The following is a 16722-nucleotide window of genomic DNA, read 5'->3' on the forward strand; positions in this document are numbered from 1 at the left end:
TTAACTTACAGCAATACATTTATTACCATAATACTAAAGTCAGCTACAAGCCACCCTCAACTGCCCAACACAAATTATATAAGTGATCTGTGCTGTTCTACTCCTTACCCTGTTACCCTAGAAACTGCTATTACTAAAATCCTTGCTGTAGGTGAGCAAAGGTGGCCCTAAAATGCAACACCCAGAATATCCCCTCTACAACCTTTTTAGGGCCCAGGCATGCCATAGTTATTTTATTTATACTATAGACTAAATTAGCTTTTGTGAACTAGTAGCCTGGGATGATATTCATCACTGAAGTTATTTCTATGAGGAAATGAGCTTTAAGCTTCCATAACTAACTCACAGACATTTTAGGAACAACCTGCTTGTAAGTTGGAAACCATATATATAAAAATATTCTTGAAACAACACCATTTATATTTATTCATTTATTTAGATATAAACATATACATACACATACATATATATACACACACATATATATACACACACATATATTTATGTAGTTTCAAATAAACCATATGCTGCAGTTCAGATAAAGATTACCTTGTGAGTAGTTAAAATGAACATAAATTATATTTTAAAAAGGACTTCAGATACTATGTAAGAAACAGTAGAAAAGTGACTAATTTTTTTCCAACTTCATCTGGAAATGAGCTGCAGTCAATTTTCAGTCAACTGGAAATGGAGGAAGGAGTGGATGGCAGAATCATGAACAGTTAAAATTAACTCTGGTGAATAAGTGTAGCACCTGCCATACCTCGTTTTTGCTAACAAACTATCTCTCCTTCCTCTCTGTCATTCTCCCTTCCCAAAGATCCACATCAATGTTTAGTCTCAGCCTGAATTCTATCCCTTCCCCATCTCCTCCTTGTCAATCTGTATCCTAAGAGACCTCACCAGAAATAGGGGAAAGTAAGAGTGTCCATGGATCCTTGGAAGTAGTAGAAATGTTCTCCACCAGCTCAGTTCTATATCCAGTTTCTCTAAGGAAAGCCTGCAAGCCCCAACCTCAGCAGGGTGGGGCTACAAGCATAGGAGAGAGGGAAGAGTAGTTATATATAGCCCCATCTCAAAGCTCATTGGCCAGCTGGGTCTCAGTAGTAAAATGGAGCTAGTTCCGGTTTCAAAAGTATTTGATGGACAGGTAAGACAGAGCCACCCAATCAGCCTGCCCTGGAGAGGCTGCCCCAAGGCTTAATTTCTCCCCTCCCAATGAAGATCAACCTCTGCGTAACTACTGAACAGAACTGGAGAAGTAAGAGACCTCAGCTGTGCTTCCTAAGTACCCTTAATCTGAATTATCTGTAACACGAAAAAATCAAAAGTCCTTTAGAGCACATTTTTACATTTAACTTAAATTTTAGTCACTTATGTGTCTAAGGAGTATTTTAGCCATGTTTTTTAAGTGAAGTTATTCCAAAAGACCTCACAAAACCCTGGCCACTCTGAAGTACTGATAGAATGAAACAAAACAACAGGAGGTCCAACACAAGGGTGAAGGAATCAAAGCCCCGGGTGCAAAATTTAAGGAGACATTCACTCACAAGCTAGTGTATGTGAAGATTCAGCCATCGAGAGTGAGTGCCTCCTTAACTTTTTTTTTCCTCCTTAACTTTTATACCTTGCCTTGCAAGAGCTTTTTCTTGATGCCTCTGGGTCAAAAATGTATCACTTATTTTATGATACAATCATGACACAGCTGCAGATGGTAGAAAACATTGAAGTGAATGGGCTACGCAGGTATAAAATTTCATGAAATTTTCTTTTTAAAAAGTTTCTTAGTTTAGGGCTTCCCTGGTGGCGCAGTGGTTGAGAATCTGCCTGCTAATGCAGGGGACACGGTTTTGAGCCCTGGACTGGGAGGATCCCACATGCCGCGGAGCAACTGGGCCCGTGAGCCACAACTACTGAGCCTGAGCATCTGGAGCCTGTGCTCTGCAACAAGAGAGGCTGCGATAGTGAGAGGCCCGCGCACCGCGATGAAGAGTGGCCCCCACTTACCATAACTAGAGAAAGCCCTGGCACAGAAACGAAGACCCAACACAGCAAAAATAAATAAAATAAATTAATAAACTCCTACCCGCAACATCTTCTTTAAAAAAAAAACAATGTTTCTTAGTTTATAGCAATTTATCTGTCAAAAAGGTTGATTCTGAAAAATGTCTGGCTCTGTGGCTGTCTTTTTAGAATCTAGATTAACTAGCTGAGGACCAAGTATCTTTCCAGACAATTATCTTGCCCCCCCCAAAGAAGATATTTTACTCTATTATCAATATTTTCAGGTTGATTGACATCATTTAGAACACTATGTACCCCCTTTGTACAGCTATCTATTGGTAGGTATTCTCAATTTCAACCAGCTCTTCCTTCTAACTTTATTAAACTTGTTAATGATACTCTAAAATTGTTCTTTTGAATACAAACTCTCTCCACACCACTTTTTATTTTCCTTTTCATATATCCTCCTTTCTCTTCAATTCTTTTCCTTTCTTCTTGGTATCATGAGAAATAGCTTAAGCACCTTCTTGTTAATAAATCATTCTAGCTTCTATTTATTTATTTATTTACTGGCCATATCGCACGGCACGTGGGATCTTAGTTCCCCTACCAGGGATCTAACCCACGCCGCCTGCAGTGGAAGCGTGGAGTCTTAACCACTGGACTGCCAGGGAAGCCCCTCATTCTAGCTTTTATTGCATTTACTTTAAATTTACAGGCTAAACCCTTCTGGATTCAATAGGATTCTTTTGTGTAAACCAGGCAAAATACTCTGACAAGCAAAATCATTAAAAAGTGCAGTGCATATTAAATAACTGTTTCTAATAAAACAACTGGATCAACAGTCATTTTTCACTGACAATATTTATAATATTGAGTGTATATTTTAAAAGTTTAATATATAAACTTTAGATATTAAACTTTTAAACTCTAAAACACTTTAAACACTTATTTATAACGTACTATATACTATTACCATATTTTATTTTTTATTTTAAGTGACTAACCATTCTATATGAAGTAACTGTCATTTCACGAATTTAAAAACTTTGTTTAAAAAAAAAAGTTCTTTACTGTACCTTTGTAACAAGCTAACGTAAGGGCACTCTCTTTAAATTCATTGGAATGCGTATTAATGCCAGCCCCATTTTCTAGCAGCAATCTGGCTACTTCCACATGTCCAGCACTTCCAGCTTCCATAAGAGGAGTATGACCATTTTCATTATGGTCCTCAATACTAGCACCGGATTCCAAGAGCACCTTTACAACATCTACATAACCTCCAGCACAAGCATAGGTAAGTGCTGTATTGCCTATTTGAATGAAGAAAAACAAAGACATTAACATAAAATACCAAAATAAAACAGAGGTTTATTTAGTATCAAAGACAAAACTGAAATGAGAGACTATAATCTTAATAAATTTAGCTATTACACTTATATATATAATTCGTTTCTTCATTACATTTTATCTTACTGAAATCAAATCCCTATTCTTTCCATTTAAAAATCAGGGTCAAACACATGTGGAAAATCAGATACACTTATCACAATTGTAGAGTTATAAAAGAACTGAGCAATTCTGAAACTAACTTCCCACATGAGGAAAAAGTTACACTGATTCTAACTTTAATCAGAGAAATGGTTCCCAAGCTTTATTTTTTCTTTGGATTATAATTATTCATCATATATAGATATACCTCATACCGTTCCTTTTAATCACGTACTGATTTCACCACAACTTTACGCATCAGTTAACTGGTGGCCAAAGTTAAAATAATTTCAAAAACATTCCCTCTTAATGATAAAAATCTCCCATGTTACATGGGAAAAAAAGTTAACTTCTGGGTAAAATAAGAATTCCTAAAACCCCCACAAACCAGAACATGCAGACCTTTAAAATTATTTAAAATATTTAATAAATTTAAAAATCTTGCATGAAGGAAATGCACAAAATATATTTTCATATATTTTAGAGCTTTTACACAAATCCATCTATGCCCAAATTTGAAAGAAAAAAAAAACTGATTTAGATTAACATTGTCTCTTGTGTAACATAATGTTTTCATAATACTTTCTTTTTCTATAGGCCGCAATTTATTAACACTAGGCAATGACAGACCTGCCTTCTGTTGCGTATCCTTCTTATTCTCCCTATCTTCCCTTCCATTTTCCCCTGATAAATAGGAAACTTGGGTTTGAGAGGTGGAGACCATCCTCTCCACTTCCAAGAGGATGGTCCTTTTAACTGGGCCAGTGTTTAATATAAAAGAACCAAGGCCAGTTAATAGCACTCATACACAAAACAGGAGAAATTTCATTCAAGATACATTCTATGTACTTTAAGCCTAATGCACAGATATATACAAATGTGCAGCACTGATAATTGTGAAAGCATCACTAATGATCACTTTCATGTGAATTAATTACTATCAGAGGGTGTTAATATTTAAAAACTGAAAAAGAAGTATGCATAACCTGTTGAAGACTGTGCATTGACATCAGCTTTATGAGCTAGCAGCAACTTCACAATTTTGACATGTCCTCCATTAGCAGCAGCCATTAAAGGTGTAATGTCACCTTTGATCCCCCTATCTTCCACATTGGCATGCATTGCCAACAAAACCTTATGAAAGAAAAAGTTTAAAGGATATTAGAAAATGATATTTTCATCAAAAGTTTTTGAACATATATTTATGTTAACACCTACCTAGTCATGTTAGAGAGCCAATAAACAAAAAAAAATGTATCTAACAAAACTATTTCTTGAAATGAGCCTGATGGTTGATTTTATTTTATTATTCCCTTAATACACAGGCCAAATTAAAACAAAACAATCAAAAAACTGTGAGCTTTATTTTGATAATACAAACCTGTGCAAGCTCATAATATCCAGCAGAACAAGCTAAACAAAGGAGGCTCTCCCCTTCCTCAGTGTGTTCATTTACACTTCGCCCTTCAATGAGTAACTTTCGCACAGCATTTACATCTCCTTCTGAACAGGCTTCTGCCAAACTGCGGCTATTGGGGGAAGAATATTGTAATATCAGGATATAAGAATATAAAAAATTGCCCAGCATAAGTGTTTATTTTTTCAAATTAATCTGGACCGTAGTGCTAAAAAGAATGATTATTTCAATATGACTCATAACAAAAAGAAAATTAAATGATTCAGTTCACTGAGTTTTTAAAATCTACATATAAAAGTCACTGAATTAAAATTATCCCCATTACAAAATGTTTTCAGTCATGTAACTGAAAAAGTCTAATTTACTATAAGTAGGGAAAAAATCCAAAATTTTAAAACATAAAATTGTATAGAAAAATCACATGAAGGAAATACAAGTTATAATTACACTTCTGTTTGTTTAGTCACTAGAAAAATTTTATAAGGTTTAATGAAATGGGTAAAACTTTTACTAATTATAAATGCCTAAGTTCTTCAATCAAGTAAAGGGAAATCAGATAGGAAAGTTGTGAGCATGTAATTTTGACTAATCTATGAATAACTGAGAAGGAGATTCTTTTTTTGAAGTATTTACTTATGCCATCATGTTTTAGGGAAGTATGAAAAATATCCAGGTAAGGCAAAGGCTTAATTCAAGCAAAAGGAGAGTGGAAAAAGTGGTGGAACAACAGAAAATTATACTTAGAGTAAAGCATTTGCCCTGTAAATCTTCCAAAAGAATTTCAACTATGGACATTTCTAAAGATTCCTTCACTTGCGGCTAAAATCCATTCTTAGAAAAACACTAATTCCGAGTCTCTTCATTAATATTCTCTTTATTTCAAATATACCTCAATTCTTACAACCTCCTCTTAAAACATGGCCCTGTCACTTCAGGTACTAAAGCCATCATCCATGGATAACCTGTTTTCCATACCTATATTATCACTACCACCAGTTTTAAGAACATCATCCTTAGCCAAGATTATGGTGAAGTCTCCTAAGCAGTCTCCCTGCTTCTACCCTTGCTCTCCTTCAGGCTCTTTTCAGTGAAGGAGCCAGAGAGATCTTGCTTAAAAGGAAGTAGACCTGTCACTCCTCTGCTCAGAATCCTCCACTGGCCTTTAATCTTACCCACAGTAAAAGTCAGAATCCTTATAAGACCTGTCCAGTGGTAGGATCTCAAACTCCTCCTTTTACATCTCTGGTTTCAACACCTACTATTCTCACTTACTCTTTCCGCTTTAGCCAAATTGGCTTTCCCGTTTTTCATCAAAAATGCTAATTAAGCTGTAACTCCAAGATTTATGTATCTGCTATCCCTCTGACAAAAAAGCTTCTCCCAGGCGCAGCTCACTGCCTTATCTATTTCAGGTCTTTGCTAAAAAGCCACCTTTTAAATGAGGGTTTCCCTGACTACCGTATTAAAAATGCAACATGATCCCTAACCCCAAACACTGCCCTAGCACTTCCGCATTCAATTTCTTCTGCCCATAATCGTATCATTGTATGCCATACTATATATTTTGTCTACTTGTTAACTGTACTGTCACAAAACACCCACCGCGCTCCACTGTTTCTCAAGCTTTGCTGAACAAACATGACTGTCACAAACATGGCCTAGTGTTTTGCTGATCACTTTTAGTAGTGTCAGTGCCAAAGAATCTATGACTCTTTATTTTTCTATCCTATTTCCTGCTGAACTAGCTTTAATATACTCTTCACGGTGTCTTGCCAGTCCCAGAAGGCACATTAAAAAATATCTGGAGAATATCAATAATATCATAGGCTAGTAAAACTGAACGTTAACTAAGGAATAGAACTGGAAGTTAACTAAAGAAGGAGAGTCAATCTATGAGAAGGATGGTAAAATAAATTAATAAAAACAAAACTTAGATGAATGAAGACAAACAGAGTTAAGAGAAACAGCAAATTCACATTCTTGTTAATACTAAAAGATGTTGCATAAAAACACTATTATATAAGACAATTCTTGAATGCTATTTTTTATTCTCTAAACTCATATATAAAAGAGTATTCTCATTTTTTTCAACTATTTAAAGGTAACTGCTAAAATACAGTTTACCCTTGAACGTCACAGGGGTTAGGGGTAACCATACTCCACTCAGCTGAAAATCTGCAAATAATTAATCAGTCTGCCCTCCATAAATGCAGTTCCTCCATATCTCTATATCCATGTTTCTGCATCCATGGATTCAACCAACCACAGACTGTGCAGCAATGTAGTATTCACTACTGAAAGAAACCTGTGCTGGGAGCTCCCTGGTAGTCTAGTGGTTAGGATTTGGCTTTCACTGCTGTGGCCTGGGTTTAATCCCTGGTCGGGAAACTGATATCCACAAGCCACGTGGCGTGGCCAAAAGAAAAAAAAAAAAGAAAGAAAGAAGAAGAGAAAGAAAAAAACCCTGTGTGTAAGTGGACCTGTGCAGTTCAGACCTGTGTTGTTTGAGTCAACTGTAAATAAAATGGCTTAATGGCTTCTTTTCAGTTAAAGGAAAAAAAAGAAGCCTCTGAAGGGTGAAGACAGTAGTAACATGTATTAATGGTTCTTTTCCAGCTGCTTCTTTGGCATTGTATTTTTCATTATACTACCCATAACTGTTTTATATACAAGATGGTGTGATTGTTTTTTATTGCATAACATCATCAGAAAAACTTTAAAGGCCAAGTCAGAAAATACTTACTGAGTTCTTACTAAACGTGAAATGTTATATAAAAGGAATTATAGGACAAATAAAAATAACAGCCCTGGAACTCACTTACATTCAAGTTATGGAAACTAGATCGCTGACATTTTTGAACATTCATAAAACAAATAAACAAATAAAAACCCTGCCCTTTAAAATGGTCAGAACTATGCACATGAAGTAGAAAATGGCATGACTAATTAGAAATCATTTACTTCTTTGTCACCAAAACATTAAAAGAAAACAAAATCTAAATAAGCAAAAGGTCTTTTATAACATATTGGCTAAGAAGTCAGCCTTGTAGTCAGACAGACACTGACGTCCTACCTCTGCTACTTGTTACCTATTCAATCTTAAGTTACTTCTTTTCTGCTTTTCATGAGTAAAATGGGAATAAAAACAAAATACATGCCTAAGGCTTTTTGTGAGTATAAATAAGATATCACAGGTAAAGTGGTTAGCATACTGCCAGGCACAAAATACATGCTCAGTAAATGTTAGCTATTTTAATTATTTTTAAGAAAATGTTTTTATACTGATCACAGTGGAAATACACTTACTTGTCCGACTGCCCTGCATTTGCTGTGCTTTCAGCTCTCATACGGGTAAGTGCAGCAGCAGCTTCATCCAACGCACAACTAACAGATGATGTCAACCTCCGAAGCACTTCAGGATCTGCAAAGGCTTTACCATCAGCCGTAGATAATTTGCCTATTCCTATTATATTATTTTCACACCAATTCAGATATACCCAAAAGGAGAAACAAAGCAAAATTCAAGTTACTTAACTCTATTTATGTTAAACTCCAAATGATACACTGGACATATATATTGCCTGGCCAGAATCTTCTGGGAAATCACTGTTCTCCAATTTTCTATTAGTCTTATTCCTTCCATGTGGTCCATAAATGCTCAACTCTGTGACTCTCTGGTTCTAGAAATGGGTCGTTGGTCTACGCTGGGACAATCGGGTGTCCTCACTCAGACTTCTGCCATACGTTTGCACGAAGAACCTATGCTCAAAGGTTGCTAAATCGTGAGTCATGAGCTATTTGGTCACTTTTATCACCACAAAGAGAAAAAGACTGCCCAAAGTAAGTCAACATAAAGGAGAGGAGAGCAGAGAAATAGGAAGGAGACAGTTCTGATAAAGTTATATTTGACTCATTGACACTAGTAGTGCCGGAAGCCAGCACCATACCTATACCTTTGGTAAATGCCCATTTTCATTTAAGAATGTTTAGTTGGGCTACTACCACTTGTGACCAAAAAATGGCCATATAAGACATTATAGGCTATATAAAAGATAACCTATCTATGAGTACCTATTTGCTTCAAATTACGACTACAATTTATTACATATACCCAAAATCATGTCTAAAAACACCATATCTAAAAAATATTCAGAATAGACAAATTTTTTTTAAATTTCAAAAGCAGAAATGGTTAGTTACCATTACCATGTGTTACATGTACATGAAACACAACTTGTTGCTACTCTACATATCACTATAAAGCAAGCTGATCTCTAATATTCTAAACTCAGTGCTGCTTAATCCAGGCTGCCCATCAGTAGAGCCTTTCAAAAGTACAGATGCTGAACTCTCCTATATCTAAAGATATAATTCAGTAAGTAAAAGGAAGGCCTAGGGATCTACATACTTTAAAGGCTCTAAGGAGATTCTGATGCACAGCCAGGATTAAGAACCTTTGCTCTAACTTGAAGATAAAACAACTAATGTTATAATGGATATTACAGAACCCCGCTACTCAACATGTGGTTCATGAACTACTGATAGAAGCATTACTGTCATTTGGGAGCTTGTCAGAAATGCAGAATCTGAGACCCTAAAATTTACTGATCAATAACCTGCATTTTAAAAAAAGATCCCCAAGTGATTCAAACGCAATTAATGTTTAAGAAACACTATTTTAAAAAGGTTTTAAAACAAACTAAGACAAAGACCAAAAAGATCTCCCAAATGATAATAAACATATCTGTACAGATTTCTTTTAATAGTGGAAGGGCTCAATAATATGTTTGTGTTTGAAGTTTATTTTAAAAAAACTTTATACGCATTTGCTTTTCCTTCTGAAAAATCCAAGATATGAAATATTACATCTTATGGAATAAATATTGCAAAAAGCATTTCTGATTTTAGATATTTAGATATAACAAATGTTCAGAGCAGTCAAATTTAGTGTCTGCTACAATCAAGACATACAAAGGATAAAAACAGTCTTAATCTGGCAAGACTGATACCTGCTGCATAATTTGTGTCACTAATATTAAAAGCCAACTGTAGTCTGAACATGCTATAGTAGTATTTATTTAATAAGATATCGGTGGTTAGTTAAGTATCCTAACATTATTGAGACCAATATCACAGATGCATTCTCACATGAGAGAATTAGCTCCAATATTTTAGCCAACTCAGATTGGCTATGTAACAACTATTTGTCAGTGACAAAAAAGAACTAAACTAGAGGATATGTCCAGATCAGAAGAAAGTAATCCCTGTTTTTTAAAAAAATAACATTTAAAATAAAATATTCCATATTAAATTTTTATGAACTTCTCATATCTTCATAAGTAAAGATAACTATTTTAGTAAAAATAACTAGGAAGTAACCTAAGAAATACATAGTAACCTTTCAAATAAATAAACAGTGATTGGAAATTAATTTATCTAGCTACTCTGGATTATGGTGATTTTTTTTTACTGGTCTTATTCAATTATCAGATATTAATCAGTGAAGATCAAATAACAGAAAAGATACACGATGACCAAATTATTCCTTCCAAGTTATGACATTTAATCAATTGAACAGAACCACATAATTTCAGAGAAAAGGTGTATTAAATGATTATCTAAATTTTTGATTTCAAGATGATTTTAAGACAATTATTTCCCCCTTTTTTCTTCTCAGAACTTACTCAAAGGAGAACTAAAATACAACAGGAACTCCATCTTTGATAAAACTAGAAGAAATTTGTAAATCAAAGCTAATATTCATGAAGACATAGTAAAGAGGAGATTAACTGACTTAGCAGAACAGAATAAGCAGAAACACAGAAATCAGTGAGAAACAAAGTGATCAACCCAACAGGACTCAGGAGTTATATATAGGTTCCAGGTTCAGGGGTGAGGCTTGGGTTGGAAAACAGAGAGACTGGCTGAACACCTGTGAGGAGCAGTCAGACATTTAAGACTCCATCCCAAACTGCACAGCCAGATAATTATTCTCTAGAGACTAAACCAGAAAGACCCTGGGCTAGAAGATATTGGGTATAGACGAGGAAGAGATAACACTAAATTGAAAATGAGGATTAAGTGAACATATGCATGATAAACAGTGAGATCCTTAGCCCCTTTTCTACTCTCAGCTCCCAAAATGCTGGCAGCCAGCATTTATAATTCACTAGACAGAAACAGGCAGATGTGTCTCTCAAGAAATTAAACAGCCACAGAGAAAAGACTTAAAGATATTGACATTTGGGGGTTCTCAAAGAAATGGAGAGGCTTCTGTCCAATCACTGGTATACTAGGAATTCTAAAATGTTCCCAAGATTACCCAGCTCTGGTGTACACACTCTATATAATCTTTGGGACTGTGAATTTGATAGATTTTATCCCCATGATTAGGTTATGCTATATAGCATAGTTGACCTGAAGATAAGAAGGTTATCTGGGTGGGCCTGACCTTATCACATGACCCCAGGAAGACCAAAGAGATTTCTTTGGCTGGTTGGAGAAAAGGAAATCAGAGATTCAAAGCACAAAGATTCCACAATGCCATGCTGATGTGAAGACGGGGGGAATGTGGGCGACCTCAAAGAGGTGAGAGCAGTTTCAGCTGACAGTCTGTATGAATATCAGGATCTCAGTCCCACAATTCCAAGGAATTAAATTCTGCTGCCAACAATAATAAACTTGGAAATGGATTTTCTTCTACAGCCTACAGATGAGAACTCAGCTTAGCTGACATCTTGATTGATTGTTAGCTATTATAAAGAAAATGGAAAAAAAAAAGGGAATAAACACAGAAATGAGAAAAATGAAGCAACTATTGGCATCCTATAAAAAGGAACTCTACCTCCAAAAGTAGCTCCTTTCAGCTGAAATCTACCTTCATGTAGCATCTTTAAGCCTGGTTCTGCCCCTTCGAACCACAGAAAACAAATATCCCTTATATTCAACTTGAGTCTTCTCATCTTCAGGAGAAACATTCCCTGTTCCTCTTATGACATGTTTTCAAATAATTTCACAATCCTCATTTCTCTCAGGTAAACTCCTAAAGCAACATCAAATTTCAGGCAAATGCTAAATTATATCACTGCTACCCTGTACAGTTTTCCATACTCAAGGAAAGAACCTTGCATGTGCCCCTACTATGTTTTCATCTGTATTTGGTCAAGGTTCCCTTAATAATCCATTCTAGAATTTTACCCAGGATAGAAATCAAACTTAACCATGAGTCCTTCAAATATTTAGATGCTGTGTTATGAGATATTTATTGAAAGCATTATCAAACAGCAATAGGTCAGTTTTATGCTATAATGAAATCAGTTTATATGCATTGAATGTACAAAATCTAGCATTGGTTCAGGGTGCTCAAGCCATGAACAGTTAATGTTCACCATATATTTATGTCCACTTTAGGAAAGTTAAGAAAATATGGTTATTTTAAATGATCATAGAGATTTAGAGTTACTATTCCCTTATATTTAAGGCATATTATATATTATGATGTTTACTCTTGGTTATGTATATAAACTCTAATTAAAACACTTCTTATGAAGACAATATAATGATGATCCACTTTACAAAAATATAATGATGATTCACTTTACAAGGTTTTAAAAGACAATCTGTGACAAAAAAGTGGAGGGAATTATACACAGTCAATTCTTATTATTCATGGTAGTTATGTTCTGTAAAGTCACTGGGAACACCGAACTAATGAATACTGAACCACTGCTCCAAGGGGAAATACAGGGCTAGGTGCCTGAAGTCTCTGGCCACCGCATTTGCATTAACCAGTCAATACATAAGCTTGTTTTATGTGTGTTTTTATTTAAATACAATCTTATTTAATATATTATACTTGATTTATTAACATTGAACTCACAGCCAACAGCACTATAACTCATGCTGAAAAGGCTTATCTAATAATACACGTATATTCTACAAAAGGCACATCACAGCCTTCTCACATTTAGGAACACTAGATAGCACTTAAGCATTATACTTGGGGGCCATTTGAAATCACCAACAAAAGGCACAAAAATGTGGAAAATGTGGCACTAAGTAGACCATGGAAAGGACACTTGTTTACAGTATGAGAGCTGAAACAAGAAGGCAGAGAGCATCACCTCAGCGGAAAACATGCACTCAGAACAACTCAAAATTTTCACCGTTCTGTGCATTTCTATGAAAGACTGAGAAAGCACTATAATTTGGGGGTATAAATACGTTTTATAAAGTAGGTGAATTTTCAAAGATGGAATTCAGGACTAATGAAAACTAACTGTATAAGAAGTCTCTGTTTGGACTTCCCTGGTGGCGCAGTGGTTAAGAATCCGCCTGCCAATGCAGGGGACACGGGTTTGAGCCCTGGTCCAGGAAGATCCCACATGCCACGGAGCAACTAAGCCTGTGCACCACAACTACTGAGCCTGTGCTCTAGAGTCCATCGGCCACAACTACTGAGCCCATGTGCCACAACTACTGAAGCCCGCGCGCCTAGAGCCCGTGTTCCGCAACAAGATAAGCCACCGCAATGAGAAGCCCGCACACCGCAACACAGTAGCCCTGCTCGCCGCAACTAGAGAGAGCCCACGCGCAGCAACGAAGACCCAATGAAGCCAAAAAAAATAAAAAAAGAAGTCTCTGTTTATAAGGTTTACAACAACCTGTCAATTTTATTCTGGTAATGAAACTATGCTTGTAGGAAATGTTGCATGTTATGCTCTAGAAAGTAATCCATTAACCTTTATTAATAGTCTTATACTAAATATCCAACATCAGACATTTATAATAACCGGAGTTTTTTTAAGAGTTATGTAGAACTTTGGAAAATTAGGCTTATTATATATGTAGAGTTTGCAGACTTACCTGCAGCTTCTAGTAAAGCTTCCAGTCTAGCTTGTGTTTCTGGGTCTACTGTCCTGAGGTCTGCACCATCAGCAGTACCTGACAAGAGTAACTTGGAAGCCGTTTCCAGCATTGGATTTTCCAAATCATCCTGATCCAAAATGAAAGACTCCACCTAGAAAACAAATACCAAAAAAAGAAGAAAGGGAGGAATGAAAGGAGAAAAGGAAAGTGGGAAGAGAAATAAACAGAAGAAAAAGGAAGAGAAGAGAAAAATATTTTAACATCAAAATCAATGATAAATACAATGCAATCCTGAATAATTTCAATGGGATAGATAAGCCCACAGTTTAAAGGAGAAAATTACATTTATAGAATAATTTAAGAATATATTATTCATATCATATGTAGTCTATTTTCTTTTCTTACTGAAATCATATGTATTCTTTTCTATTCTAATTTCATGGGGGAAGGGTAGTGTATGGGAGAGGTTATGAGGTTAATACTTAGACATGAAACCTTTGACTTTGGTAGAGGACCTAAATTAGCTGTTCTTAAATCTTTTGTTCTCAGGACACCTTTATACACCTATAAAGTAGTGCTGCTCCTAAGGACTTCATATAAGGGTTATATTTATTAATATTTACTGTATTTGAAATGAAACTACAATACCAAAAAATCAAAACATTAATATCACTACTGGTTTCATTGCAAAACTTTTTAAGTACTGGAACGCTGTCAAGCCCAGGCAAATAAAATTTCCAAAATTCTAGTTTGTGCTTGAAAGCTTAATTTTATCATTGGTGACAAATACTGTTGATTGTTTCCCTTAAAGGCTCACTTAGATCATTTCTGAGAACATTTGCCAAATGCCCAAGTTTGATAGGCATAGTGTGTCTGTCTTTTATATTTTTCCAGCAAAAAAAGACATTTCATGAAAAAAAAAAGTGGACTATTCACCTCACATCTCAAAAAAGCCCAAGTGCTTTTCCCTCAAACACCACCATACTTTCATATGCATAAGTGCTTTATGTGTTCCTCCCATTTTGTCACACAATAACATTAAAAGAACATGTATTCAAAAGTGGAAATTTCAAAAAATTAATATTTATTGCTCTATCAAGATTATTCTTCAGGTAAAACTGGCTTTTCATTTTATTTTTTTAACTGTGAATATATATGGCAGTGATAACTACAATGATACTAGCACAATTTTGTGCTATGGCCTTAAGAGGCCAGCAGTTTTACCTACCATTGCTTTTGTATCATCAGTGCAAATATCAACCCAGTAAAAAGGCAAGTAACATATTAGTATTGTGATGAAAACATTTTTGACCTCTTGAACATCCTGAAATGATTTCTGGGAACTTGAGAGGGCTGCAGACCATACACTGAGAACCACTGATACAGTAACACATACCAGATTCAATTAAAAGAAATGTAAAGAATTAGGAAATAGCAACTCTTAAGACATGGTGAAAAGTTTTGTTTTGACATCCCTTGTCATAGTGCTACTTACAAATAGGTATAAAGATATAATTCTTTACAGTTTGCTGATAAAAAGTTGATAATTATTATATAAAATATCACTAACATGATCAGGTGAAATTTATTTCACAAGTCTAAAGTACTTCTAACACTGTAATAACTAAAATAGATATAAAAGTTATTAATAACCTAGAATACAATTACCCTCATGCCTAGTATCTAGCTGTCAGAAATAAGATTTAAAAACTGCAGAAATAAATTCTTAACCAACATAACATCAGAACTCTATTGTTCCATCTTTAAAAGTCACCTGTCTAGCAACCAGGCATAAATCCTATATCAATACATATTTAATACTGAATGTTAAATTTAGGGGGAAATAATATGCTTCTTTCTAAATTTCCATTAAGCTAATGCAGTTTAATATGAAATAACATTTCAGATTTCTAATATTTCAAATATAAATAGACACCGAATACTCTGAAAATAATCTCCGTAAATATTTGAAAATGTTCAAGAATTTTGCTATATATTAACCTTAAAAATCTATATGATAGGAGGGAGTTAAGAAAAAAACAATAATGTTTTTTAAACTTTATTTTTAAAGGCAGTAGTGAAAGCCTAAGTGTTATACATTAGGAAGGGGACTTTTCAGCATGGTTTGGTGAAACATGTTTGAGACACATGTGATTCAATATTATAACGTGGTAAAAACTATGTCCTCCTATCTTTAACCATGGTCCAGACGATGAGTCTTTCTAGAGAAAAAGTTGCATCCCAATGAAATTTTCTCTGTTAAAATATCTACAATTTTTCAATCCAATGGGAGAAGACAAAAAAAAAAAAAAAAGAGAGAGGAAATAATCATGGAAAAATGAACACAGGTTAAAATGAACAGGTGAAAAATTAAATAATGTTTCAGATTAAGGTTTTAGAAAACAAAAGATTCAAAGAGCAGTGCAAAGTGCCAAACCAAAAGTACAGATCAAAGGTACTAAGACTGTTTGAAGGAGACAATGCATGCAGAAAGAATATGAAAGGATTTTGACCAAAATAACTAATTGGTATAAGAAAAAAGGAGAAGAAGGAATGTAGCACTGGTAGACAAGCATAAAATTTCTGTATGCTAGAATACAGGGTTTACTATAGGAAAAGTCAGAAAGCTACAAGTTAGATCACAGAAGGCATTAAATTTCAATCAAAAGTGATTTGCTGACACAAGGTCCCCTTATGCCACATTGTATCTTAACTAAGTTTGGTGAAAATTTACTAAGAAAAATGCATCTCAATCTTTTCATGAGGGATACTAAGTGCAGAAGAAATATGTTTTCTTATTGATTTGAAACGTCTCCATAAAAGTTCTTTTCTTTTGGCCACACAACACAACTTGTGGGATCTTAGATCCCTGATCAGAGATCCAACCTGTGCCCTCAGCAGTGAAAGCCCGCAGTCCTAACCACTGGACCGCCAGGGAATTC

General features: G+C 35.1%; 1 protein-coding gene across 11 annotated transcripts in view; it reads right to left on the minus strand.

Moving 5' to 3' along the window:
- The window catches only part of ANKRD17 (ankyrin repeat domain 17), a 159229-nt gene that overhangs the window by 73148 nt on the left and 69359 nt on the right, over nt 1-16722 (minus strand). For all 11 annotated transcript variants that reach the window (XM_089912030.1, XM_089912033.1, XM_022599575.2 and 8 more), the window contains exons 2-6: nt 13778-13931; nt 8219-8375; nt 4877-5024; nt 4482-4629; nt 3084-3317 (exon numbers count right to left, since the gene is read on the minus strand). In XM_089912030.1, coding sequence (XP_089768156.1) covers nt 3084-3317; nt 4482-4629; nt 4877-5024; nt 8219-8375; nt 13778-13931 — 841 coding nt within the window. The remainder of the gene's footprint in view (nt 1-3083; nt 3318-4481; nt 4630-4876; nt 5025-8218; nt 8376-13777; nt 13932-16722) is intronic.

This window comes from Delphinapterus leucas, chromosome 5, assembly GCF_059928025.1.
Source record: "Delphinapterus leucas isolate spDelLeu-1000000601 "Yukka" chromosome 5, BTC_Dleu_Yukka2, whole genome shotgun sequence".
NCBI lineage: Eukaryota > Metazoa > Chordata > Mammalia > Artiodactyla > Monodontidae > Delphinapterus > Delphinapterus leucas.